A 27,583-nucleotide genomic window follows, 5' to 3' on the forward strand; every position below is an offset into this window, starting at 1 on the left:
GGGCCAGAGAGATAGCACAGCGGTAGGGCATTTGCCTTGCACACAGCCAATTCAGGATGGAACCTGGTTCCAATGCCGGCATCCCATATGGTTCCCCAAGCTTGCCAGGAGTGATTTCTTGAGTGTAGAGCCAGGAGTAACCCCTGAGTGCTGCCGGGTGTGACCCCAAAACAAAAAACAAACAAAAAAATTAATGGTGATACTGGGCTAGAGCAGTAGTACAGTGGATAGGGTATTTGCCTTGCATGTGACTGACTTGGATCCATTTCTTGTCATTTCATATGGTCCCCAAGCACACCAGGAGTGATTCCTGAGTGAAGAGCCAGGAGAACCCCTGAGCACTGCTGGATGTGGCCCCCAGATAAAACAAACTAAGAAATTGGTGCCAGAGAGATATTCCATAAAGAAGGGCATTTGTCATGCATGTGGCTGATCTGGGTTTGATTCCTGACACACCAGTGATCTCCAATCATCACCAGATATGGTGAACAAACAAATATAGGAAAAACTCAAATAAGAAAAAGAACGGTAGTGATGGATGATGGGTAGTCATGATGGTTTTAGAGAATTTATCTTTCTGAGATTTTAGGATTTGTATGAAAGATAGATTGTGATCTATAGTAATATTTTTCAATATTATTTTTCATTCTACTATGATTAACATGTATATGAGTTCAATACAGTAACCATGCCGCATATAGCCAATGAGCACTTGCTGTCTGACTACTGAGAGCCAGTTTTTAATTTAGTTTGATTTTTTTGTTTGGTTGTTTTTGGGCCACACCCTGTGATGCTCTAGCTATGCTCTCAGAAATCACTCCTGGCTTGGGGGACCATATGGGACACTGGAGATCGAACCCAGATCTGTCCTGGGTCAGCCACATGCAAGCCAAACGCCCTACCACTATCACTCCGGCCCATTAGTTTGATTTTTTAATAGCAACATGCAGCTGTGGGAATCATCAGTTCTAGAGGATGGATGGTTTTGTGCTCTAATGATTTGAAGCACTCTGTCACATAACAGTAAAGAAAGTATCTGGTCAGAGGAAGCAGAACTATGGATATGTGAAATGAGCTATATACATCTTGATTTCAGCATAGAGGAGAACAAAAGCTATAGAAATTATATATAGGTCAAGTGCTGCTTCTACACCGAATCTTCTTGAATCTTCTTCAGATTCATTCTAGCCAGGATTTACTAAAGATGAAAGCGGTTGTTTGGGATTTGTTTGTTTGTTTTGTTTTTGCCTTTTTGGTCACACCTGGTGGTGCTCAGGTGGTGCTCTGCATTTAGGAATTACTTCTGTTTGTGCTCAGGCCATGTGGGGTGTCTGGGATTGAACCTAGATTGGCCGCGTGCAAAGCAAGCACCTTATCCTTGAGCTTCACACATATAAGAAGTACTCTGCCACATGAGCTAGATTATTTTATTTTGTTTGTTTTTGTTTTTGAGTCACACCTGGCAGCACTCAGGGGTTACTCCTGGCTGGCTCGGGGGACAATTTGGGATGCTGGGATTCGAATCACTGTCCTTCTGCATGCAAGGCAAACACCCTACCTCCATGCTATATCTCTGTCCCATGAGCTAAATTCTGGCCTTTCTCACTGTTTTTTTGCAAGAATGTTCTCCAAGTTTGATATTTATTTAAAAAAATTTTTTTTTCTCCATCAGACGTTTAAAGCTTGAATGAGAGAGATAGCTCAACTGGTTAAGCATATACTTTGTTTTGAGGCCTGGGTTCAGTCCCTCCACCTCATGATTACTCTGATACCAACAAGGACTTCCTCTGAGCAGAGAGCTAGGAATAACCCCTAAACACCACTGGTATAACCCAAAAACAAACACAAAGTTTAAAACTTCACTGTGAGTGCTGAAGAGATAGATAGTGGTAGGGTGTTTGCCTTGCACACAGACAATACAGGGTGGATGGTGGTTCAAATCCCAGCATCCTTTATGGTCCCCGAGCCTGCCAGGAGCGATTTCTGAGCGCAGAGCTAGGAGTAACTCCTTTTATTTATTTATTTATTTATTTATTTTTTGTGGTTTTTGGGTCACACTCGGCAGTGTTCAGGGTTATTCCTGGCTCCATGCTCAGAAATTGCTCCTGGCAGGCAAGGGGGACCATATGGGACGCTGGGATTTGAACTGATGACCTCCTGCATGAAAGGCAAACGCCTTACCTCCATGCTATCTCTCCAGCCCCAGAAGTAACTCTTGAGCATCACTGGGTTTAACCCCAAAACAAAACAAAACAAAACAAAACAAACAAAAATAAACTTTACTGTGAAATATGTCTTTTCATTTTGTCCTTCATCTGTGTTATATGTAGGAAAATAGTTTCCACTTCTAACATTTTTATGAATCCTTTATTTTCTTCCCTTATGTTACTTAACATATATAAGTATATATGTACAAGTATATATATGTATATATATGTGCTTTTTCTGTCTTTTGTCCTTGCTTATTTTTGTTTTAATTACTTAAGTTTTAGTGTATTGGGCTGAACCTACATGAAATTTAGTATAGGGGTTGAGCCAGTGTGAAATTCCCACTATTGTATATTGAAGTCAATGATTATAAATAGTGTCAACAGGGACTGGAGCAGTGGTGCAAGAGGTAGGGCATTTGCCTTGTATGCGCTAACCTAGGACAGACCACAGTTCTATCCCCCAGTGTCCCATATGGTCATGCCCCAAGCCAGGAGCAATTTCTAAGCACACAGTGGGTAGCCTCTGAGCGTCACCAGGTGTGGCCCAAAAGCAAAAAAAAAAAAAAAAAAAAATGTCAATTTATTAAGATCATCTTAATGAAATCAAGAGAGGCTGGAGAGATAGCATAGCGGGTAGGATGTTTGCCTTGCACGTGGTCAACCCGGGTTTGATTCCCTGCATCCCATATTGTCCCCCAAGCCCACCAGGAGTGATTTCTTTCTTTCTTTCTTTTTTTTCTTTCTGTTTTTGGACCACACCCAATGGCACTCAGGGGGGTTACTCCTGGCTCTGCACTCAGAAATCTCTACTATCAGGCTCAGGGACCATATGAGATGCCAGGAATTGAACCTAGTCCATCTCCAGTTGGCTATATGCAAGGTAAAAGCCCTACTGTTATGCTGTCTCTCATCAGGAGTGATTTCTGAGTGCAGAACCCTGGGAGTAACCCCTGAGCACTGCCTGATGTGGCCCAAAACCAAAAAAATAAATAAGTAAATAAATAAAACATTTGTTGTGATAAATTTAAATATCTAATTTTATTCTGAGTCTGTGGATATGTTATTTCTTCATTATCATCTTTTGGGGTCAGTTTTACAGTAATAGTCTTTAACTAAGTTAAAATTTTGATGAAATAGGAGCAATAGTATAGTGATAGGGCATTTGCCTTGCATGTGGACAAAACTGGATGGATCCTAGTTCGATTCCTGGCATTCCATATGGTCCCCTGAGCCTGTCAAAAGCAATTTCTGAGCGCAGAGCCAGGAGAAACCCCTGAGCGCTGCCAGGTGTGACCCAAAAACCAAAAAAAGAAAAATTTGGGGTCAGAGCATTTGCCTTGCATGCAGCTGACCCAGGATGGACCGTGGGTTCGATCCCTGGCATCTCATATGGTCCCCTAAGCCAGGAGCAATTTCTGAGCACATAGCCAGGTGTAACCCTAAGCGTCACTGGGTGTGGCCCAAAAAAATTTTTATGATAAAATATACTAATACTTACTTGAATAGTTCTTCTTTTTTTTTTTTACTTGAACAGTTCTTATTTTTTTTTTAAATAGAAATTGCTCTTTGAATTGACCTAGTGAGTCCAGAAAAAGCAGCAAGCTGCTAAATAGATCATACAGAAGTTAAGACTCTTGCTTGGCATATGGCTGACACAGTTTTGATTCCCAGCACTATATGTCCCTTGAGCATAGCCATGTATGGCCCCTCCTCCCTCCAAAAATCTTACAAGATAAGTAAGAAACAGTACTTTTGTTTTTTGGTTTTTTTTTTCCCTGGTTTTTGGGCCACACCTGGTGATGCTTAGGAGTCACTCCTGGTTATGTGCTCAGAAATCGCTCCTGGCTTGGGTGATCATATGGGATGCCAGGGGATCGAACTGCGGTTTGTCCTAGGCTAGTGTGGGTAAGGCAGATGCCTTACTGCTTGTGCCCTGTTACTCCGATTACTCCGGCCCCTGTTTTTTGTTTTTTGTTTTTCCAGGGGAAGGAGGTCACACCTAGCAGGTCTCAGGACATACTCTGGCTTTGTGCTCAGGAATCACTTCTGGTGGGCCAGGGGACCATATAGGATGCTGAGGATCAGATGTGGGTCGGCTTCTTGCCAGGCAAATGGCCTATCCACTATATTGATCTTGATTTTTATATTATCTAGCCTGAAACTATATTTTTGTTTTAGTATTAACAGTATTGGCATGCTTCTGTGATTTATAAAATTGATCAGGCATGTAACCAATTCATGTGACTAATAAAAACCTCAGTTCTGGGGCCAGAAAAATAGCACAGCTGGTAGGACATTTTTCCTTGCACACGGCCAACTCGGGTTTGATCCCTGGCATCCCATATGGTCCCCCAAGACTGCCAGGAGTAACCCCCTTAACGCCTCTGGGTGTGGCCCAAAACCAAAAAGAAGAGGAAGAAGAAGAAATCTCAGTTCTGAAATCAATCAATATTAAAATTTCTCTGACATCTCAGAAGTGAATAATGGACAAGATCTTTTGAGTTCCTGAGGTTGAGGCATTCAGTAGGTAAGACCATGCCTTCAAAATTGCTGTTCCAGGGGCCGGAGAGGTGGCGCAAGCGCTAGCCAAGGAAGGACCGCGGTTTGATCTCCCGTTGTCCCATATGGTCCCCCTAAGCCAGGGGCGATTTCTTAGCGCTTAGCCAGGAGTAACCCCTGAACATCAAACGGGTGTGGCCAAAAAAAATTGTTGTTCCAATCTCCAGGGATATATCTAATGGGATTTTTTTTTTTAAATCTAAGTGAGAGACCGGAGCGATAGCACAGCGGCAGGGAGTTTGCTTTGCATGTGGCCGACCCAGGACAGACCTGGTTTCGGCATCCCAGAGCAGAGGTTACACTCAGGGGTTACTTCTTGCTATGCGCTCAGAAATTGCTCCTGGCTTGGGGGACCATATGGGACACCAGGGATCAAACCCAGGTCCATCCATCCATCCTGGGGCAACCCCAGGAGCGATTTCTGAGTACAGAGCCAGGAGTAACCCCTGAGCACTGCAGGGTGGGGCCCAAAAACAAAAAACAAACACAAAAGAATCCAAGTGACCTTCTGTAATACTGTCATTGATAGAGCTCAGTTGAAGTGATAGAAACCAAGGATGGAATTGAGCAATGTTTGTGATTACTTTGGCAAACCTAAGATATATTCTAGGACCTGGAGAGATAGCATAGCGGTGTTTGCCTTGCAAGCAGCTGATCCAGGACCAAAGGTGGTTGGTTCGAATCCCGGTGTCTCATATGGTCCCCCGTGCCTGCCAGGAGCTATTTCTGAGCAGACAGCCAGGAGTAACCCCTGAGCACCGCCGGGTGTGACCCAAAAACCAAAAACCAAAAACCAAAAAAAAAAAAAAAAGATATATTCTAAAGAAAAGTGCAAAAATAATGGTAGTTAAAGAAAAAGGCACAATAGAAAAACAAAACTGTAAAAGAGAACAAAGGAATCTATTTTGAAAAGGAAGAGGTCGTGCAGAAACCTAGTTTTCTAAACCCTACATTCGAAATAAACAATTAACCACGCTTCCTGTTCTTTTCAGAATTATAGCATTTAGCCGGCCTGTGAGGTTTGAAGAAGTAGAGCACAAGGTGACAACAGTATTTGGGCAGCCGCTTGATCTACATTATATGAACAATGAGGTAAGAAAATAGGTAGATGGTGTGGAGTTGAGAGGACAACTGCTTATCTTTCTGTTCCCTGTTGGAGGATTTCTTGGTTGATTCCTCTGATCTACAGATTTCCATTTCCCAGAGTCAGTCATCAGTCTCTCTCCCTTTCCCTTCCTCCCATTCTCTACTCCTCCCTCCCTCCCTTTGTTCCCCACCTTCTCTCCCTCCCTTGCTCCTCAGGTAGCCCCTGCAATATGAGAGGCTGTACAGTGTTTTGGTACTTGGAGCTGTCTCGCTGGTGTTCTTTGTATTGATGTCACATTTATTAATAATTTTTTATTACATCACTGTGAGATAACACAGTTACAAAGTTGCTCATGATTGAGTTTTACTCATACAGTGTTCCAACCAGTGTACATTTTCTGCCACCAGTGTCCCCAATATCTCTCCTGACCTCTCCTCCCCCTACCCACCTCCATCTCCCACCTTTATGGCAGACATTCCCACCCCCTCCCTGTTCTCTCTCCTTTTGTTATTTCCTTTTTAGGCACTGTGGTTTGCAATATTGTTTCTGAAGACATATCATACATATCACTTGCCCTCCTTTCAGCACCCAGTTCTTGTCCAGAGTGATTATTTCTAACCATTATTGTCATAGTGGTCCCTTCTCGGACCTAACTACATTCTCCACTCTTTGTGGCAAGTTCTTACCATGGACTAGTCCTCCAGCCCTTATATCTATTGTCTTTAGGTATCATTACCATACTACCTATTTTTTTTTAAATATCTCACATTCTATATCCCTCTCACTCTGAATCATTTCACTCAGCATAATATTCTCCATAGTCATTAATGTATAACAGCTGCATACTGTTCCACTGTGTAGATATACTCTCGTTTTTTTTTTATCTAGTCCTCTGTTCCCAAGTTTTTCCTGGGTCTGACTATTGTGAATAGTGCTGCAATGAACATAAGAGTACAGATGCAAAAAAAAAAAAAAAAAAAAAAGAGTACAGATGCTTTTTCTGCATTGTGTCTGTGGGCCCCTAAGGTTTGTTTCCCCGGAACATTGAGGAATGTTCATACTGTTTTCCAGAAAGGCTAGACCAGTTGACATTCCCACCAGTAGTGAATGAGAGTTCCTTTCTCCCAGGCTGCAACAAAACAGTTGAACAGTTGTTTTTGTTCTTTTTTTTTTTTTTTTTTTTTTTTGGGGGGGGGTCACACTCGGCTGTGCTCAGGGGTTACTCCTGACTGTCTGCTCAGAAATAGCTCCTGGCAGGCACGGGGGACCATATGGGACACCGGGATTCGAACCTTTTGGTTCTGGATCTGCTGCTTGCAAGGCAAACGCCGCTGTGCTATCTCTCCGGGCCCTGTTTTTGTTCTTTTGATGTGAGATGATATCTCATTGTTGTTTTGATTTGCATCCCCCTGATGATTAATGATACGGAACTATTTTTTTTTTTTATGTGACTCCTTAACTTTGAAGGCATAGTATTTTTATATATTCATGCACATACATATTAGTTTAAGTTAACATCGAAAGTTTAAGAGGTTTTTTTTTTGGGTTATTCAAAAGGGCACAGTAAAAACGGTATTAGAGTGGCAAATATTGTTTGCATAGGCCCACCAAAATATGGGGGTCATAGAAAGGAATAGCCTTGGTCTAAATACAAGGAGACCCTACCCCTGAAGTTTCCTGGCATAAGACCAACTCTAGGCTCCAGGCAAACTAGTTTATTCAATCCAAGTCATTGTCTGTAGTGCCAATACAGTTTTATTTTTCACGCAGTCCTATTGTTGGCATCAGATTTCTGTATTAAAGATCCTGGAATCTACGGACTGCGGTTCGATCCCCCGGTGTCCCATATGGTCCCCCAAGCCAGGAGCAACTTCTGAGCGCATAGCCAGGAGTAACCCCTGAGCGTTACCGGGTGTGGCCCAAAAACCAAAAAAAAAAAAAAAAAAAAAAAAAAGATCCTGGAATCTGCACATCCTACATTGACGTCAGGCTGGTGTGGAGTATCTTCTAGTTTCACCTCACAATTAAGGGGCAATACAGCAAGCCCTGACGGAACTATTTTTTTTTTTTTTTTTGTGGTTTTTGGGTCACACCCGGCAGTGCTCAGGGGTTATTCCTGGCTCCAGGCTCAGAAATTGCTCCTGGCAGGCACGGGAGGACCATATATGGGACGCCGGGATTCGAACCGATGACCTCCTGCATGAGAGGCAAACGCCTTACCTCCATGCTATCTCTCCGGCCCCATGGAACTATTTTTTAATATGCCTTTTGGCTACCTGTATTGCTTTTATTGAGGATCTTCTCCTTTTTTGATGGGTTTAGATGTTCTTTTTTGTTACACTCTACCAGTGCCTTATATACTGTAGATATTATGGGTATTGGGTGAATAATTTCTCCCAGTCTATGTGCGGTCTTTGTATCTTGATCACCATTTCCTTTGAAGTCAGAAGCTACATTTTTTTCTGTAGTCCCATTTGTTTATCTAGTTTCTTTTTTTTTTTTTTTTAAGTTGGAATCCCTTTTTAAAATTTCCAGTAACTAGGGCTGAAGAGATAGCATGGAGGTAGGGTGTTTGCCTTGCATGCAGAGGGGACGGTGGTTCGAATCCCCCGGCATCCCATATGATCCCCCAAGCCTGCCAGGGGCAATTTCTGAGCATAGAACCAGGAGTAATCCCTGAGCGCCGCCAGGTGTGACCCAAGAAAACAAAAAACAACAACAACAAAATTTCCAGTAACTCAGGAATTTCATTTTTGTACTAGGTGAGGAATTATTTAGTTATTGCCATTTCCCCTTCCCACTCAGTACAGGTAACTAATACTCATAGGAGAAGTGGGTCTGGACCAGGGCTTATATTGTCTCCTTTATATTTGTAAGTAATTTCCCCCCCTACCCGGCATTCATTTTCCTTTTGAGGGGGAGGTCAGTACTCAGGGTGTACTCCTGGTTCTGCTCAGGGATCACTCCTGACTATATGTAAGGGATGGTATGTGATGTTGGGAACTGAACCTGGATCAACCATGTGCAAGTCAAGCACCTTACCCACTCTACTATCTCTCTAGCCCTGCCCCAGCAGTCTTTTATTTTATTTTTTGGTTTTTGGGCCATACCTGGTGGGGCTCAGGATTTACTCTTGGCTCTGTGCTCAGAAATCTCTCCTGTCAGGCTTGTGGGGATGCCAGAGATTGAACCCAGGTCAGGCAAGGCAAATGCCCTACCTGCTGTGCTATTTCTCTGCCTCTCCCCGTCCCCCAACTTAAAAGAAGCAGAAGGTTTAGCAGTGGGGATAAAACTGGTAGGTAAATACTTTTCTGGTAGTTAAGACTGTTCATGTGCCAGAGAAATAGAAAGTTTTTTTTTCCTGAACTTGTTATTCTGTTTTTTTAAATTATAACTGTCCTGGTGTCAAGTATTTTATTGTGGTTTTGATTTGGGTTTGTCTGATGTCCAGTGATATTGAAATCTTTGTTGTTAATAGCGACTAGTACAATGATTTATTCATTTCCTCTCTGTCTTTCTGTTCCAGCACATATGCACCAATTCTTTTTTTTTTTTTTTGGGGTGGGGGCCACACCCGGTGATGCTCAGGGGTTACACCTGGCTATGCTCTAAGAAATCACCCCTGGCTTGGGGGACCACATGGGACGCCAAGGATCGAACCAAGGTCCATCTTGGGTCAGCCGCATGAAAGGCAAATGCCCTGCCTCTGTGCTGTTGCTCTAGCCCCCATATGCACCAATTCTTATTTATTACTTCTTTTTTTTTTTTTTTGGTTTTTGGGCCACACCCGGTGATGCTCAGGGGTCACTCCTGGCTGTCTGCTCAGAAATAGGTCCTGGCAGGCACGGGGGACCATATGGGACACCGGGATTTGAACCAACCACCTTAGGTCCTGGATTGGCTGCTTGCAAGGCAAACACCGCTGTGCTATCTCTCTGGGCCCTATTTATTACTTCTTTGATTATTACCCAGGAAAGAAAAATCTTTTGTTTGTCTCGTTTTGCTTGAAGCAATTCTTGGGGGGGGGGGAGCTGTAGGGCCTCCTTGTATGTTCTACCAACTGGGTCAGAAGGTTGGGAAACTCCAGAGCGACACCCAGTAGTGCTTAGGGGACCGTGTGGTAGTGTAGTGTCAGAATTAACTTGGGTTCTTGTGAGGCATGTGCCCTTGATCATTGACTTTCTACTGAGCCCCAAGAATTATCTGTGTTAGTTTTTGTTTTATTTTGGGAGCCATCCCTCATGGTCTTACTACTGGCTCTAAGAGATCACCCCTGGTGGGACTTGGGATGCCATACAGGGGACCTGAATATCTTACCCCAGTTGGCAACATGCAAGGCAAGTGCCCTATCCACTGTGCTATTTCTGCAGCCTCAACCCAAATATTATTTTGCAATATGATAATGATTTACAAATTTTATCTGATTCCATGGTTTCTCTTTTTTATTTGTTATGTTTTTATTTATTTATTTTTTTTATTTTGGTTTTTGGGCCACACCCGGCGGTGCTCAGAGGCTACTCCAGGCTGTCTGCTCAGAAATAGCTCCTGGCAGGCACGGGAGACCATATGGGACACCGGGATTCGAACCAACCACCTTTGGTCCTGGATCGGCTGCTTGCAAGGCAAACGCCGCTGTGCTATCTCTCCGGGCCCTATGTTTTTATTTTTTGGGACCAGACCCTGCAGGAGTATTTGCTGAATGCAGAGCCATGAGTAACCCCTGAGCATAGTTGGGTGTGGCCCCCATACCAAAATAAAATAAAAGGATCTTATCTCTAACACTGTAGTGTAATGAAGATGAAAATGGAGGATGTACTGATTTTTAAGATAACGATATTAAATCTTGCACTGTGATCTAAATTTCTATATATTTTTAATTTATTTATTTGGTTTTTAAGATTAATTCTGACTCTTTTAGGGATCACTCCTGGTGGTGCTTAGGAAACCATATGGAATGTCCTGTATAAGACAGACATCCTAGTTGTTGTACTATTATTCCTGCCCCTAGCTTTATATTTCAGTAACAGTTTTTATTCTATTCTATTTATTTATTTATTTATTTATTTATTTATTTATTTATTTATTTATTTATTTATTTTTGGTTTTTGGTTCACACCCGGCATCGATCAGGGGTTACTCCCATTTTTATTCTCTCTCTTCCCATCTTCATCTTCGCTTATTTACTTAATGTGAGCACAGGATAGGGTAGAACATTCTACTGCTTAATTTGGAAAGAAATATGGGAACTAAAACACTTTGGAATTCGAAAATCTTGGGAAGAAAGATTCTTTCTGTTTGTTTTGGTGTTTTGTGTGTGTATCTGTGTGTGTGTGTGTGTGTGTGTGTGTGTGTGTGTGTGTGTTTTACTACACCAGGTGGTGCTCAGGGCTAGTAATACTGGCTCTGTGCTCAGGGATCATGCTCAGGGATCATTCTTGGTGATGCTCAGAGGAGCATTTTGGGTGGTAGGCATCAAACCTGACTCAGCTATGTGCAAGGCAAGTTTCTTTGTCTACTGTACCAATTCTCCAGTTCATGGAAAGGGTATTTGTTTTTTTTTTTTGTTTTTTGTTTTTGGGCCACACCCAGTAACGCTCAGGGGTTACTCCTGGCTATGTGCTCAGAAGTTGCTCCTGGCTTGGGGGACCATATGGGACACCGGGGGATCGAACCGCGGTCCGTCCAAGGCTAGCACAGGCAAGGCAGGCACCTTACCTTTAGCGCCACCGCCCGGCCCCGGAAAGGGTATTTGTTAAGAATTAAGCTTTTCTTATGTCAGTTTACCTTAATATGTTAATCAGTTTTTGTTTCTTGAATAAATTCTTACAATAAAAAAAATTAAAAAGAATGAATTAGGGCCCGGAAAGATAGCACAGCGGCATTTGCCTTGCAAGCAGCCGATCCAGGACCTAAGGTGATTGGTTCGAATCCTGGTGTCCCATAGGGTCCCCCGTGCCTGCCAGGAGCTATTTCTGAGCAGACAGCCAGGAGTCACCCCTGAGCACCGCCAGGTGTGGCCCAAAAACCAAAAAAAAAAAAAAAAAAAAAAAGAAAAAGAAAGAAAGAAAGAATTAAGCTTTCCTAAGAAGATACATTGAAATAAAATACTGCTGTGCTATAATATAGAATAGATGACCTAAAAAAGGTTAAGCTAAGCAAAAAAGCTAGGTGCAAAACTTTTGGGGATTGTGGACTGAAAAGATAGCTCTAAGGGCTGGAGCTTGTGCTTTGAGTGCAGGAGTCCTGGTTTGATATCCCACTCTGCATAGTCATCAAGCACCACCAGGAGAAACCCCTAAGCACCACACTGGGGACAGCCTCTAAGCAACTCCGAGTGTGACCTAAAAACAAAACAACAGAAAATTACATATGAGTTGAAACCATTTATCTAGATTGTCTAGAAGTGGGAAACTGTAAAGATAGAAAATATCTTAAAAGATACTTTTATATCTTAAGGATAGAAAATTGCTATGTTTTAAAGATAGAAAGTAGATTAGTGGGGGTGGAGTGATAATACAGTGGGTAAGGCGTTTGCGTTGCACTGACTGAACCAGGTTTGATTCTCAGCATCCCATATGGTCCCCCTAGCACCACCAGGAGTAATTCCTGAGGTCAGAGCCAAAAGTGATCCCTGAACAGAGCTGGGTGTGACCCAGAACAAACAAACAAACAAACAAACAAACATGGATTAGTGGTTGACTAGGACTAGACGTGAAAAATAGAAGCATGCTCTTTAAAAAATGTCGGAGTGGGGCCCGGAGAGATAGCACAGCGGTGTTTGCCTTGCAAGCAGCCAATCCAGGACCAAAGGTGGTTGGTTCGAATCCCGGTGTCCCATATGGTCCCCCGTGCCTGCCAGGAGCTATTTCTGAGCAGACAGCCAGGAGTAACCCCTGAGCACTGCTGGGTGAGGCCCAAAAACAAAAAAACAAAAAAAAAAATGTCGGAGTGGTGAAAATGTTTTTAAATTGAATTTGACAATATCATAGCTATACATTTACTAAAAATTTATTATAAACTTTGTTGTAAAAATTATTATATACTTAAAATGTATAAGAAATTACTTATTTAAGGCGTTTGCCTTGCATGCAGAAGGTCGGTGGTTTGAATCCCAGAGTCCCATATGGTCCCCCTGAGCCTGCCAGGAGCGATTTCTGAGCAGAGAGCCAGGAGTAATCCCTGAGCGCTGCTGGGTGTTGTGACCCAAAAACAAAAAATCACACACAAAAAGAAAATACGGGGCCGGAGAGATAGCATGGAGGTAGGGCGTTTGCCTTTCATGCAGAAGGTCATCGGTTCAAATCCCGGCGTCCCATATGGTCCCCTGTGCCTGCCAGGAGCAATTTCTGAGCATGGAGCCAGAAGTAACCCCTGAGCACTGCCGGGTGTGACCCAAAAGCCACAAAAAAAAAAAAAAAAAAAAAAAGAAAATACTTATTTAGTTTCAATGACATCTTTTCAAACTACATGATATAGTTTTCCAATGAAAATTTTTTTCTCCATTTGTCCACCTCTGTTTTTGTTATTTTATTTTTGCAAACTGAAAATAATGAGTTTTGGTTTCTTTTATCACAGCTCTCCATCCTGCTGAAAAACCAAGATGATCTTGATAAAGCAATTGACATTTTGGATAGAAGCTCAAGTATGAAAAGCCTTAGGATATTGCTGCTGTCCCAGGACAGAAACCATGTAAGTAACCCCTGTCTTGACCTGGCATTTCCTTTAAGAGCTTACCTTGGTTGCATCCTTGGTAGAAAGTTGCATTTCTCAGCCACTCCTAAGGCATGTTGGTGGCCAGTGAAGTCGTGCGTGTAATTTCTCTGAGAAGCCAGATCATTAGCATCAGAACTGTAACTTAATTTAAGTTACTTTGCTTCTGATATGGAAGTACAAAAAGCATGTATCTTTTATCTTTTTTTTTTTTCTATATTTGTATTCTTTCTTGATCTTGATTCTTAGATCCTGAGATCCAGCAAGAAAGATTTAATTTTTATGGGGATACTGACTAGTAAAGCAGTTAAGAATCTAAGCTATCGGGCCCGGAGAGATAGCACAGTGGCGTTTGCCTTGCAAGCAGTCGATCCAGGACCAAAGGTGGTTGGTTCGAATCCCGGTGTCCCATATGGTCCCCCGTGCCTGCCAGGAGCTATTTCTGAGCAGACAGCCAGGAGTCACCCCTGAGCGCCGCTGGGTGTGGCCCAAAAACCAAAAAAAAAAAAAAAAAATCTAAGCTATCATAGCTTGTAAGTGCAACTGCTCAGTAACTGACTTTCTATTGGAACATACATTGAGATCACACTTCCTCCTGTCTGATGGGGAAAGATCATGAATAGGAGGCCTCTGTCATTCACCAGTTGTTCCCTTCAGATGGCAGACAAATTAGAAGGACCATCAGAAGTGAGGGGTTTACTTTGCTGAAGCTGCCCCTGGGTTCCTCCATGTTACAAGAATGCTTGTGATCTGCTAATAAGTGCTTCCTTACTGCTGGCTTTTTTTTTGGGGGTGGGGGGTGGGGGTGAGGATGGGGGAATTATACCAGATGATTCTCAGGGCTTACTCTTTACTCTGAGATCAGGGATTACTCCTGGCAGAGTTTGGGGAACCATCTGGGATGCTCGAGATTGAACCCAGGTCTACCATGTGCAAGACTCTACCCACCGTACACTTTCCAGTTTTTTACCTCTTCTTTAAATGCATATTTCTGGTTGTCATTTTGCCTTTTTCTCTTTCCTTACGTGTGATGGCAAGCAGTTGCAGTTTACAGTGCTGCACAAACTATGGACATGCTATGGCACAATAATTCAGATAGAAGGTACTCATTTATTTTCTAGGGAGTCTTAGGCGTTGAGGTGATAGAGGCACAGGATCAAGCAGTTAGAAAGACTCTGCCTTGCACACAGCCAACCTAGGTTCGATCCCCAGCATCCCATATGGTCTCCCAAGCCTGCCAGGAATGATTCCTGAACACAGATACATACAGGTTTGGCCCTCAAACAACCAAACAAAAAACAATGAAAAAGGGAGAATTTTATAACATTATAGCAATGCCCTGTATGGATTGGGATTGGTGTCCTCTGTCCTAGATGTCTTTTTTTTTTTTTAGTTTGGTTTTTGGGCCATACCTGGCAGTGCTCAAGGGTTACTCTTGGCTCAGTGCTTAGAAATCTCTCTCCTGACAGGCTCAGGGGACCATATGGGATGCTGCAGATTGAACCCGGGTCCATCCCAGGTCAGCAGTGTGCAAGGCAAAAGCCTTAGTGCTGTGCTATCCCTCCAGCCCCATGCCTTTTTTTTTTTTTTTTAATTTCAGGATATATCTTGGAAAATATTCTAAAGTAAAGTATATTTTCTTTATTATTTTGTTTCCCTGTTTCAGTTACTCACTGCTTCTTTGTTGTGTTAAATAAATAACGATGGGGCTGGATGGTGGAGGATGCCATCCAGCCCACGTGGCTCTGCGACCTCCATGCAGTCGACGAGTTCCAGGCCCAGGTGAAATCACTCACTTACAGTCAGGCGTCAGGAAGCATTATCTTTATTCAGGCCCTAGCCACCACGTGTGTGTGGCCTATTCATAACTTTTCAAGCACAGCAATATTTTGCTAGCCCTGCATCTTATTTCCTGTTAGCCATCTTTCCTTTGGGCTCCATGCTGGTCAAAGACCAGAACACAGAAACCCAGAAGCCAGAGCGCACAGCAGCGCAGAAAGGGCCAAGAGCCAAAAAAGGGCAAAAAGCCAAAAGGCCCGAATTTCCTTGGTCCCAGCCTTATCTAACATTTCCCAGACCCCTCCCAGGAATGGGAGGGTCTAGCAGGTAAGGTTACACCTACTATCCGGTTCCCAAGACCCCTCCCAGAAATGGGTGGGTCTAGGGTCTAAATAGGTACACCCACACTTCTTGTAGTCCTTTCTTTTTTGCTTATCATATAAAAGCCAAGCATAGCTTGGCATCCAGGGTTTTGTACCTACTACCTTGCTTTCAACTCTCCGGGCTTCATCTTTTCATATTCTTTAGCATATTCTCCCTCTCTGCAGTTCCGTTTTTTTCTTTTGGGGAAGGGGCACACCAAACAGTGCTCTGGGGTTACTCCTGGCTCTGTGTTTACCCCTAGCAGTCTGAGGGTGCTGAGGTAGGGGGGAGGCATATGGGATGCCAAGAATCGAACCCAGGGGGCTGGAGAGATAGCTCAGCAGTAGGGAATTTTTTGCCTTGCATGTGGCTGGCCTGGGAGGGACCCAGTTCGATTCCCAGCATCCCGTTTGGTCCCCCAGCCTGCCAGGGGTAATTTCTGCTTGTAGAGCCAGGAAAAACCCCTGAGCACCGCAGGGTGTGGTCCAAAAGCCAATCAATCAATAAAGTTTTAAAAAAAAGATTTGAACCCAGGTCAGCTGTGTCAAGGCAAATGCCCTCTTCACTCCGGCCCCCCTCTCTGCAGTTCTTTCATTTTCCTCTTTGCCAGACTGTGTCTATTATCTTTTGGATTAGCTGATTCATTTTTATGGTACCAGGGATCAAATCTAGGGTCCTCATACATGCAAGGTGTAAGTCTCACTGCTGAACTAAATCATATCATTGGGTCAACTTGTGTTTTATTTTATTTTTCTCTTAGTAATTTTTTCTAATTGTAACACTGTGATTTGCCAAGTTGTTCATAATAGTCATTTTAGGCATTAAATATTCAAACACCAATTCCACTACTAGTGTGATTTTCCCTTCATCAATGTGACCCCCATTTTCCACCCACTATCATAGCTTGCCTCCATGCAGGCATAAACAAATTTTTTCCACATTGCTTGTTACAATGAGAACACATGGAATTATCAAAACTTAGATCAACACAGGTTGGTCAGTTTGAAATGATTGTTATATCCCACCATGTGCTACTAAAATCAGGATTTATTGGGCTGTGGTTGGTGCTAGTTGAGCCTTCTGTGTTATTATTAAGGCTCATTGAGGTTGGTAGATTATTATTTCCCATCAGATGTCCTGTGGTACTGTAGGGCTGACACTGAGGTAAGATAATTGAGATGTTGCAGGGCCGGAGAGATAGCGCAGCGGTAGGGCATTTGCCTTGTAAGTGGCCGACCCAGGACTGAAGTTAATTCGAATCCTGGCATCCCATATGGTCTCCTGTGCCTCCAGGTGTGTCCCAAAAACAAAACAAAACAAAAAAGAAATTGAAATGTCACATATCTGCGCAGGGCTCTGTAGTGCAGGATCTATAGATTTGAATCAGATTTGGTGGCTTGGAAGTTTGATAAAGTCCTGGAGTTGAGCTGCTTCTGTCAAAGTGTGTAGGGGGTGGCATTCAGCTATTATAGTTCATACAGAAAAGGTAGTCTACCACATCCCCCCTTATGAGAAGGCCACAGATGTATCAGCCAGGACTGGTGTAACTGGGAACTATCAGTGGCTATTATTTTCTTTTAGAGCTTGGTGAAAGAGATGGTGACTTATGGTGTGGTGTTCTCTCTCTCTCTGTTTGTTTGTTTGTTTGTTTGTTTTTGACCACACCCAGTGACTCTCAGGGGTTACTCCTGACTATGTGCTCAGAAATTGCTCCTGGCTCGGGGGACCATATGGGATGCTGGGGATCGAACCACAGTCCATCTTAGGCTAGCATGGGCAAGGCAGATGCCTTACCGCTTGTGCTACCACTCCAGCCCCCCCTCTCCCCCCCTCTTTTGGTTTTTAGGCCACACCCAGCGGTGCTCAGAGTTACTTCTGGTTCTGGCTCAGAAATCGCTCCAGGCAGGCTCAGGTTGGTAGATTACTATTTCCCATCAGATGTCCTGTGGTACTGTGGTACTGTGGATACATAGGGGATGCCAGGGATTGAACCTGGGTCTGTCCCAGGTTGGTAGCATGCAAGGCAAATGCTGTACCACTGTGCTATCACTCCAGCCCCACAATATTTTTTTTTTTTTTTGGTTTTTGGGCCACACCCAGCGGTGCTCAGGGGTTACTCCTGGCTGTCTGCTCAGAAATAGCTCCTGGCAGGCACGGGGGACCATATGGGACACCGGGATTCGAACCAACCACCTTTGGTCCTGGATCGGCTGCTTGCAAGGCAAACGCCGCTGTGCTATCACTCCAGCCCCACAATTTTTTTTTTTAAAGATCCAGTTCGATTTACCTGCTACAGTTTGGTCAGATTTTTTGACTAAAGCTATTTTTATTACTCCCCTTTCCATTAGTCATTAAATATAGTTTAAAAGCTTGTTTTTAGATGGTTTAGTAATTATAGTTGTTACAAATTAGTAAATTTTATCCCAAATATTTAGAAGATTTTGGGGCTGGAGATAATCTCTCCAGTAAGTATAGTGGATAAGGATCTTCTCACCTTGCACATGTCTTGGTTTGATCCCATCACCACAAAAAGTACTGAGCACTACCATGAGTGATCCCTTAGCATAGAGCTAGGAGTAAGCTCTAAGCATCACTGGATGTTGCTCAAAAGCAAAAAATAAAATATATAAAAGCCTTGAGAAGTAGAGCTCTTAATATTTTAGAGCTTCTTCCCTGTTTAGAAACTCTTCCCTACCAATTCTCAGGAAACAACAGTGAATGTTTCTGTTAGCAAGAATAGGTCATAATCAGCAAAACACTTCTTACAGAAGAAACTGGAATTGGAATTTGGGTTTAATCATGTGATCAGTTGAGATTTAGCACCCCAACTGTGAACTATCCACTCTCCTGGTTAGAAGGTGTAGATAGCTGCCTCTAGTTCTCCTATCCATTAAATGTTTCATGTAGCTTCAGATACAGCCACAATACTTAACTGTTTGACAGGGTCAGAGCTAGAATACAGTAGGTAAGGCACAAACTTTGCTTCAGATTGGGTCCCCAGAATCCCATATGGTCCTCTGGGTTCATCAGGAATAATCACTGAGTAAAGAGCCAGGAAAAATCCTGAGTACAGCTTGGGGTGGCCCAAAAAATAAAAACCCAAAATTTATTTCATGGACCATAGTGATAGTACAGCAGGTAGGGTGATTGACTTGCATGTGGCCATACCCAGCAGTGCTCAAGGGTATCTCCTGGCTCTATGTTCAGGAATTATTCATGGTAGGGTTTGGGGGACCATATGGGATGCTAGGGATCAAATCTGGGTCAGCTGTGTCCAAGACAAGTGCCCTACTTAATGAACTATCTCTCTAGTCTCCGAACTTTTTTTTTAATTGTGTTCAATTTTTTATATTTATGAAGATTTACATTAATGTAGCCAGAGAAATACTGTGTCTATAAGGTGCTTGCCTTGCATTTGGTTGACTTCTGTTCAGAACCACGTATGGTTTCTACATCTGTTGGGAGTAACCCCTGAGTACAAAGGCAAGAGTAAGCCCCGAGCAATCACAGATATCACCCCAAAACTACAAATAATTTTTTCAAAGAAAGGTTTGTATTTAAGATTAACAGTGGGCCCGGAGAGATAGCACAGCGGCGTTTGCCTTGCAAGCAGCTGATCCAGGACCAAAGGTGGTTGGTTCGAATCCCGGTGTCCCATATGGTCCCCCGTGCCTGCCAGGAGCTATTTCTGAGCAGATAGCCAGGAGTAACCCCTGAGCACCGCCGGGTGTGACTCAAAAACAAACAAAAACAAAAAACAAACAAACAAAAAGATTAACAGTAGTGAGACCAGAGCTATAGTAAGCAGGTAGTGTGCTTGCCTTCCATGTGGCCAGCCCTGGATTTATCCCTGGCACCCCATATTGTCCCCCAAGCCCTTAGCATCGCTGGGTATGGCCCTAAAACAACAACAAAAAGATGAACAATGCTGACTAAATCTCTTCCTTGGGAGCTCTCAGCTAGACTTTAGAATTCTTTTTGAGGAAATGGATTTGGACCATACCTGGTAGTGGTACTCAGGGACTATTTCTGGCTCTGTGTTCAGACTACCCTGTGGTAGTCAAAGGGACCATATGTGGTGCCAGGGGTTAGAACCATGTACAATGAAAAGTACCTCAAACCCATATTCATTCTCTCTTTTCTCTTTTTTCTTTGTTTGATTTTTTTTTGGGGGGGCCACACTTAGTGGTCCTCAGGGTGTACTCCTAGTTGTGCTGTCAGGGATCGTTCCTGGTGGTACTCCAGGTACTATGTTATGTGATGGAGATGAAACCCAGGCCAGTTGCATACAAGGCAAGAACCCTGCCTGCTGTACTATCTATCCAGCTCCTCTTTTCTGTTAGTGGGCCATCCCTGCTGGTGGTTCCCAGTTCTGCTCAGGGTACCATGTGGTACTGGAGCTCTTGCATGTAAAATATGAGCTCCAGACCTTACAGCTATCTCCCTGGTCCCTACTCTGTTTTTATGCTTACTTCATTGAAAACTTTGTTGAAAAAGATTGTGGCCTGGCACTAACTCACAGATTTCATGTCAGGTCCTCTGTGATAGGTCAGAATACCTATCATTTTGGCATTTCTGCCTGCTGTTAGGTCTTCTATTTCCTCCATCTTAACTAACCTATTGCCCCATCCACCTCTATTTTATTTTATTTTATTTTATTTTATTTTATTTTATTTATTTGGTTTTTGGGCCACACCCGGTGACGCTTCGGGGTTACTCCTGGCTATATGCTTAGAAATCGCTTCTGGCTTGGGGGACCATATGGGACGCCGGGGGGGTGGGGTGGGGGGATTAAAACATGGTCCGTCCTAGGTCAACCAAGTGCAAGGCAAACGCCCTACTGCTGTGCCACTGCTCTGGCCCCTATTTAAAATTTTTTTGTTTGGTTTTGGGCCAAACAAGGTGGTGCTCAGGGGTTACTCCTGACTCTGTGCTAAGAAATCACTCCTGGCAGGTTCAGGGGACCATGTGGGCTGCTGGGGATTGAACTGGGTCAGCCATGTGCAAGGCAAGCACCCTCACCACTCTCATATTGCTCCAACACTTAAGGACTATTTCTTTTTTTTGGGGGGGGAGGGGGTGGTGGTGGTGGTCACAGCCGGCAGCGCTCAGGGATTACTCTTGGCTCTACACTCAGAAATCACTCCTGGCAGGGTTGGGGAACCATAAGGGATGCCGGGATTTGAACCACCGTCCTTCTGCATGAAAGGCAAATACCTTACCTCCATGCTATCTCTCTGGCCCTTAGGGACTATTTCTAACTCTATGCTCAGGGTTACTCTTAGCAGTGCTCAGGAGACTGTGTGGTACCAGGGATTAAACCTGGCCCTCCACTATGCAAATCATGTACTTAGCCATTAAGCTATATCTTTGATTCTTTTACCATTGTTCCTTTATTTTTACTTATTTATTTTTGGGTTTTGATCTATACTTGATGGTGCTCAGGATTTGCTCTTTGCTTTTTGCTCAGGAATCATTCCTGAGAGGCCTCAGGGGACCATATAGGATGCCAGTGATCAAATCTGGGTTGGGGAGCCAGAACCATAGAACAATGGGTAGGATTACCACTTGCCTTGCATTGCCTACTTCGGTTCAATCCCTGGCATCCCAAATGGTCCCCCCAAGCCTGCCAGGAGTGATTTTTAAGTGCAGAGCCAGGATCAACCCCAAAACACTGCCCTCTTTGGTCCCAAAACATATATACCTATATACATATATACATATATATCTGGGTTGGCTCTGTTCAAGGCAAGCATCCTACCTGCTGTACTATCACTCTAGCTCCCTTATTCCTATTTTTAAATATGTTCTTTGTTCTCTCTGGATTTCTTTTGTTTGGTTTTCTTTTTCTTTATCCTTTTTTCTTTTTTTTTTTGGTCATACCCGGCAGCACTCAGGGATTACTCTACGATTAGAAATCGCTCCTGGCAGGCTCGGTGGACCATATGGGATGCCGGGATTCGAACTGCCATTCTTCTACATGCAAGGCAAATGCCCTACCTCCATGCTATCTCTCCATCTCTGGATTTCTTTTCAATTAATCCTCTTATGTCCTTTTAAATTTGTTAGTTTATTTGTTTTTGGGCCACATCTGGACACACTCAGAGCTTACTCCTATCTGTGTGCTAAGTAATTGTTCCTGGCTGTGCTTGGGGAAACTATATGCTGTGCCAGGGATGAAAATTGGGTCACTTATTTGCAGTGCAAACTTCTTAATCCGTGTATTATCTCTCTGGCCCAGTCCTTCTAAGTTTCTATTTTTTTCCTCTGTCTTCTTCCCTGACCCAGTGTATAATCATACTTTTCTCATTTTCACTGGTTAAAGCCATGTCTTTAACCTTAAGGTTAAGGCATTCATAGTTAAGGCATTCATGGTTCCCTTGTGGAGAATCTCTCTGAAGTCTTCTTGCTTTCTACTGCTCATTTTGCTTTATGGTGTTTTCCCTTTTTTGGTATTGGGGATCGAACCCAGATGCTTACATTGTGAGACATGTACTCTGATGCTGAGCCACATCTCTGGCCTTCTGTTGACATTATAAAACTCTTCATCATTTCCTTCTATTGTTCTTGCTGCTCTAGAAGTTGGGGTCTTTTTAAGGTTGAATGAAGGAGACATGTATTTTATTCCCAGCAGCACATGATACCCTAGGCATATAAAAACAAAAAGATTTTGGGGCCAGAGAGAGATCACAGGAAGTAAGACACTTGCTTTGAATGTAGTTGCAGTGGCTGCGGTGACTAACCCAGCACCACATACGGTCCTCTGAGTTACAGCCAGGGGCCAGTTTTTGAGCACAAAGACAGAAATAGCCCCAGAGCACCTCTGTGTGTGACCCCTCCCAATAAATAATTAAAAATAAATGGATTCAGAGCCAGAGCGATAGCAAAGTGGTAGGGCATTTGCCTTGCGTGTGCTAGCCTAGGACGGACCTTGGTTTGATCCCCAGTGTCCCAGATGGTCCCCCAAGTTAGGAGCGATTTCTGAGCACATAGCCAGGAGTAACCACAGGATGTGGCCCAAAACAAACAAACAAAAGGATTCAAAAACAATTTGTTATATTAAAGTTGTAAATTTATATAACCCTGATCCTTCCACAACTTCCTGACTATCCTGTGTTACCATGAGACAGTATTAGATTCAGAATGCCATTTTCACATTCATATTTCCATAGAAACTATAAACACACATCTTTATTTTCCTCCAGAATAATTGAATATACATAGTCCTATTGCCTCATACTTGGCTGAAAAATTTTTATAAAGAAGATGGGGGTTGGGGCTGGATCAATAGCACAGCAGGTAGGGCTTTTGCCTTGCATATGGCCAACCTGTGTTCAATCCCTGGTATCCCGTATAGTCCCTGAGAGTCTGTGTGTGTAACAACAAGCTGAGGCTGACACAAAGACCATGAAAAATTACCAAGAAATACGTGCACACAATTTTGTTTTTGTTTGTTTTTGGGTCATGCACGGCAGCGCTCAGGGGTTACTCCTGGCAGGCTGGTGGGTCCTTATGGGATGCCGGGATTCGAACCACCATCCTTCTGCATGTAAGGCAAACGTCTTACCTCCATACTATCTCTCTGGTCCCATGTGTGCACAATTTAAGTAAATAGAAGTGAGAAGATCAGCAGAAAAAGTTACCAAAGTTGACCCCATATTATCTTTTTTGTTTTGTATTGAGGCCACATCCACAATGCTCAGGAGTTGGTTGCTCCTGGCTCTATTCTCAGAAGTTACTTCTGGCAGGCGTGGGGACCATATAGTGAGCCAAATATCGAATCCAGGTGAGCAGCATGCAAGGCAAATGTCCTACCCACTGTGCTATTGTTCCAGCCCCCAGAAGTAGTTATAATGGATTTGAAACCATTTCATTAAATCAAAGGATAATAAATCATTGGGGGGTCAGAGAGATAGCATGGAGGTAGGGTGTTTGTCTTGCATGCAGAAGGACGGTGGTTCAAATCCTGGCATCCCATATGGTCCCCCATGCCTGCCAGGGGCGATTTCTGAGTGTAGAGCCAGGGGTAATCCCTGAGCACTGCTGGGTGTGACCCAAAAACAAACAAAAAAAAATCATTGCATTAAATTCAAACATGATTTGCCTCCTAAGTCCTTGCTGATAAAGTCTCATCCATATACCAGCAGACCTATTGAATTAGTAACATACCTTTGTTTTCTAACTTGTTGCCACAACTTCATAAGTCTATTGAATGCAGAATATTGAACCCACTTTCCTATCTGAAATTTTAGATTATTTATTTACTTATTTATTTGGTTTTAGGGCCACACCCAGTGACTCTTAGGGGTTATTCCTGGCTTTGTGCTTAGAAATTGCTCCTGGCTTGGGAGACCATCTGGGATGTGGGGAATTGAACCATGGTCCATCCTAGGGTAGCTGCATGCAAGTCAAACACCCTACTGCTTGTGCCACCACTCCGCCCCTGAAATTTTAGATTTTAAAGTTGGCTTCAGACTGAATGCTCCTTGTTATACTTTGAAATGCATATTGCCAAGATTTATAGAATTCCCAATATGAAAAAAAAAAAAAAAGGAATTCCCAATATGTGTGAGGCCTTAGTTCAAGCAAGTGTCTTACGGGGGTTGGGATGGGGATGCTCGTCATGTTGTGCTTCTCCTTCTTACTGTAGGCTGTGGCCTTTCCTTGCTCTCCACAGGCTCGTTTCCCCAATGTGTGGCTTTGGTTGTTTTTTTCCTTTTTGACTCTCCACAGAACGCTATTGCACATCGGAGGCCTCAGCAAGAACATTCACTTCCCCTTGGGTCTGACTTCCCGTTAAGAGCAAGACAGTTCGTCAAGACAGTCTGGTGTGGGGAGACTAGAGGATGCTGCTTGGCAGCTGAACTCACCCCTGAGAACGGGAAGCCTTTTTCCTGGAGGACAGGATATAGTTTGTTTAGGTGGATTTGGGGGCGGGATAGGGGGGTGGAGCGGGTATAGGAGGTATAAGAGAAGTAAAAACTTTGACCCAAATTGTTTATAAATCCCCAGCTCCTAATCCTGCTTTGAGCAGTGTGTTTGCATATTTGTTATTTTATCCTGACATCACTTGCTCCTCTGCAAGCTGTAGTTTTCAGCTTTCTCAGTGCAAGTGTCTTCCTCTGTTGCTTTGCTTTCTCTTTGGAACTCACCTTGGCAATAATGAGTGCAGAAGTGAGTGTGGATTTGATACGATTCTGTCCTTGTGTGAGGCCTGTGACTTCTTGCAGAATGGGACCTAGAAAACTAACCTTTCCTAGTTGAAGATCATTTTGAGAAGGCTCACATATGAAGCATCTGAGATCTTCTTTCCATAACTTTGAGAGTGGTTATAGTTGGGGAAGAAGCAGTACTTAAAACTACTTTTTTTGTTTGTTTGTTTTTGGGTCACACCCGGCGGTGCTCAGGGGTTACTCCTGGCTCTAACGCTCAGAAATCACTCCTGGCAGGCTCGGGGGACCATATGGGATGCCGGGAATCAAACCACAGTCAGTCCTGGGTCAACTGTGTGCAAGACAAACGCCCTACTGTTGTGTTATCTCTTTGGCCCCTAAAACTACTTTAATTAATTAATTTCCTTTCTACTTTTTTTTTTTTTTGGTTTTTGGTTTTTGGGCCACACCCGGTAACGCTCAGGGGTTACTCCTGGCTTGGGGGACTGTTGCATAAAATAATTAACGATGGGGCTGGATGGCGATGGATGGCGATGGATTCCTTTCTGCCACCCCAGGCCACATGGCTCTGCAACTCCATCCAGCCGGCCGGGTCCCAGGCCCAGGTGAAATCACTCACTCACACGCAGGCTTCAGGAAGAATCATCTTTATTCATGCCCTAGCCACCACAGGTGTGTGGCCTATGTCAACCTTTCAAGCACAGCATTATTTTGCTATCCCTGCATCTTATCTCCTGTTAGCCATCTTCCCTTTGGGCTCCATGCGGCCCAAAGATCCAAAAGCCGGCCAAGAGACAAAAAGGGGCCGAATCCCTTTCGTCCCAGGCTTATCTAACTTTTTCCTGACCCCTCCCAGGAATGGGAGGTCTTGCAGGTAGGGTCACACCTATTATCCGGTTCCCAAGACCCCTCCCAGAAAAGGGTGGGTCTTGGGGTACACCACATTTCCCCCTTTTTTAAATATTTTCATGCGCCAACGTAATAAAAGTGAAAATTAATATACCAGCCCTTTTCAAAAACATATTTTTGCAAAATATACTTTACACCTGTAACCTAAAATTCTATTAATGCTTTTTTACCAAGCACTATTTTGGAACTTTCATGTTCCTATACTTTTAAACTATATTGGGGGAACTTCAATGTTCCTATATATTTCCTATACACAAGTACTTTAGCATACATGCATAACATACATTTAAAAAACAGGCTAAGTACATTACAATACACAGTAAAACATTTTGCAATTGAAAATATTAACTTTGAAAGACAACAAAACACATTTAAATCATAAAGAAAATGACTAAGACAAAGATGCAGGTGGTTAGAAATTAGATGTTAAAATGGGCTAATCTGTATTACCTCCCTTTTTTTTTTTTTGGGTTTTGGGTTTTGGGTCACACCCAGCGGTGCTCAGGGGTTACTCCTGGCTGTCTGCTCAGAAATAGCTCCTGGCAGGCACAGGGGACCATATGGGACACCGGGATTCGAACCAACCACCTTTGGTCCTGGATCGGCTGTTTGCAAGGCAAACGCCACTGTGCTATCTCTCCGGGCCCTACCTCCCTTTTTTTTTTTTTTTAACTACTAACTAACTAAAATATATCCCATCACCAACTATGAGTAAAATATAACGACCACTAATTTTCTACACCTAAAACCATAGTTCAGATGATTAATTTGTCCCACGCTGATCTCACCACGTGGCTTCTTTAAACTTTTAAAGTTCAGATGTTGTTTTGTCCCACGCTGATTTTACCACGTGGCTTCCTTCCATGGTTTCAGGCCCTGCAGACGGTTTTGTAGACCATGAGGTTGCAGGTTCCGCTGCTTACTGCCGGTTCGCTTCTGCAGTTTTACCTTAGTGATCTGGAGGATGGATTTCAGGCTTGCCGCCGGAGCAAAAGCTGAGCTGAGCCGAGCCGAGCCGAGCTGCTTGGAGCTTTTCTCCGCTTTTTTCCTTTGGGCAGCACTTAGCAAGCCAGTTTTTGGCCACACCTCACAGGGCGCTTTTGGGTGTTAAAAGTTCAAAGTTATTTAAACTAAAAGTTCAGTTCGAAATTTCCAAAGTCGAAATCCAAATTTAAGCCAAAGGTCATTTTTAGAAAATCAGTCCACTTTAAATACAGTCTTTTTTCTCCTCCGTTTCCAATTTAGACTTTTAATAAGTTTTTGAAGAGGCCCAGGTTTTTGGTTTTTGTAACAAAGTTTTAGTTCTGGGCCTGGGCTGGAGGTGATGCAAGCTTTCACCTTTGTACTTTCAGTTGCCCTTCTGCCCCTAGAAGGGGTTGCGGCCATCTTTGAACATGGCTTTACGTGGCCAAACACTTTGGGCTGACTGCATCTGAACAAAGCGAAAATCAAACAGAAGAGCAGAAATCTCACCATTTTTGCTGATTTCTTGGGTCCAGGATTCAGGTCAAAGTTCGGAGCGCCATTTGTAGAATCAAATAATTAGTGATGGTGCTGGATGGCGATGGATGGCGATGGATTCCTTTCTGCCACCCCAGGCCACATGGCTCTGCAACTCCATCCAGCCGGCCAGGTCCCAGGCCCAGGTGAAATCACTCACTCACACGCAGGCTTCAGGAAGAATCATCTTTATTCATGCCCTAGCCACCACAGGTGTGTGGCCTATGTCAACCTTTCAAGCACAGCATTATTTTGCTATCCCTGCATCTTATCTCCTGTTAGCCATCTTCCCT

General features: G+C 43.5%; 1 protein-coding gene across 2 annotated transcripts in view; it reads left to right on the top strand.

Annotated features, from left to right (window-relative positions):
- MAP3K3 (mitogen-activated protein kinase kinase kinase 3) overlaps positions 1 to 27,583 on the top strand; it is an 80,200-nt gene that overhangs the window by 22,834 nt on the left and 29,783 nt on the right. For both annotated transcript variants that reach the window (XM_049779246.1, XM_049779237.1), the window contains 2 exons: positions 5,762 to 5,861; positions 13,432 to 13,545. In XM_049779246.1, the coding sequence (XP_049635203.1) occupies positions 5,762 to 5,861; positions 13,432 to 13,545 (214 nt within the window). The remainder of the gene's footprint in view (positions 1 to 5,761; positions 5,862 to 13,431; positions 13,546 to 27,583) is intronic.

This window comes from Suncus etruscus, chromosome 1 (assembly GCF_024139225.1).
Source record: "Suncus etruscus isolate mSunEtr1 chromosome 1, mSunEtr1.pri.cur, whole genome shotgun sequence".
Lineage (NCBI taxonomy): Eukaryota > Metazoa > Chordata > Mammalia > Eulipotyphla > Soricidae > Suncus > Suncus etruscus.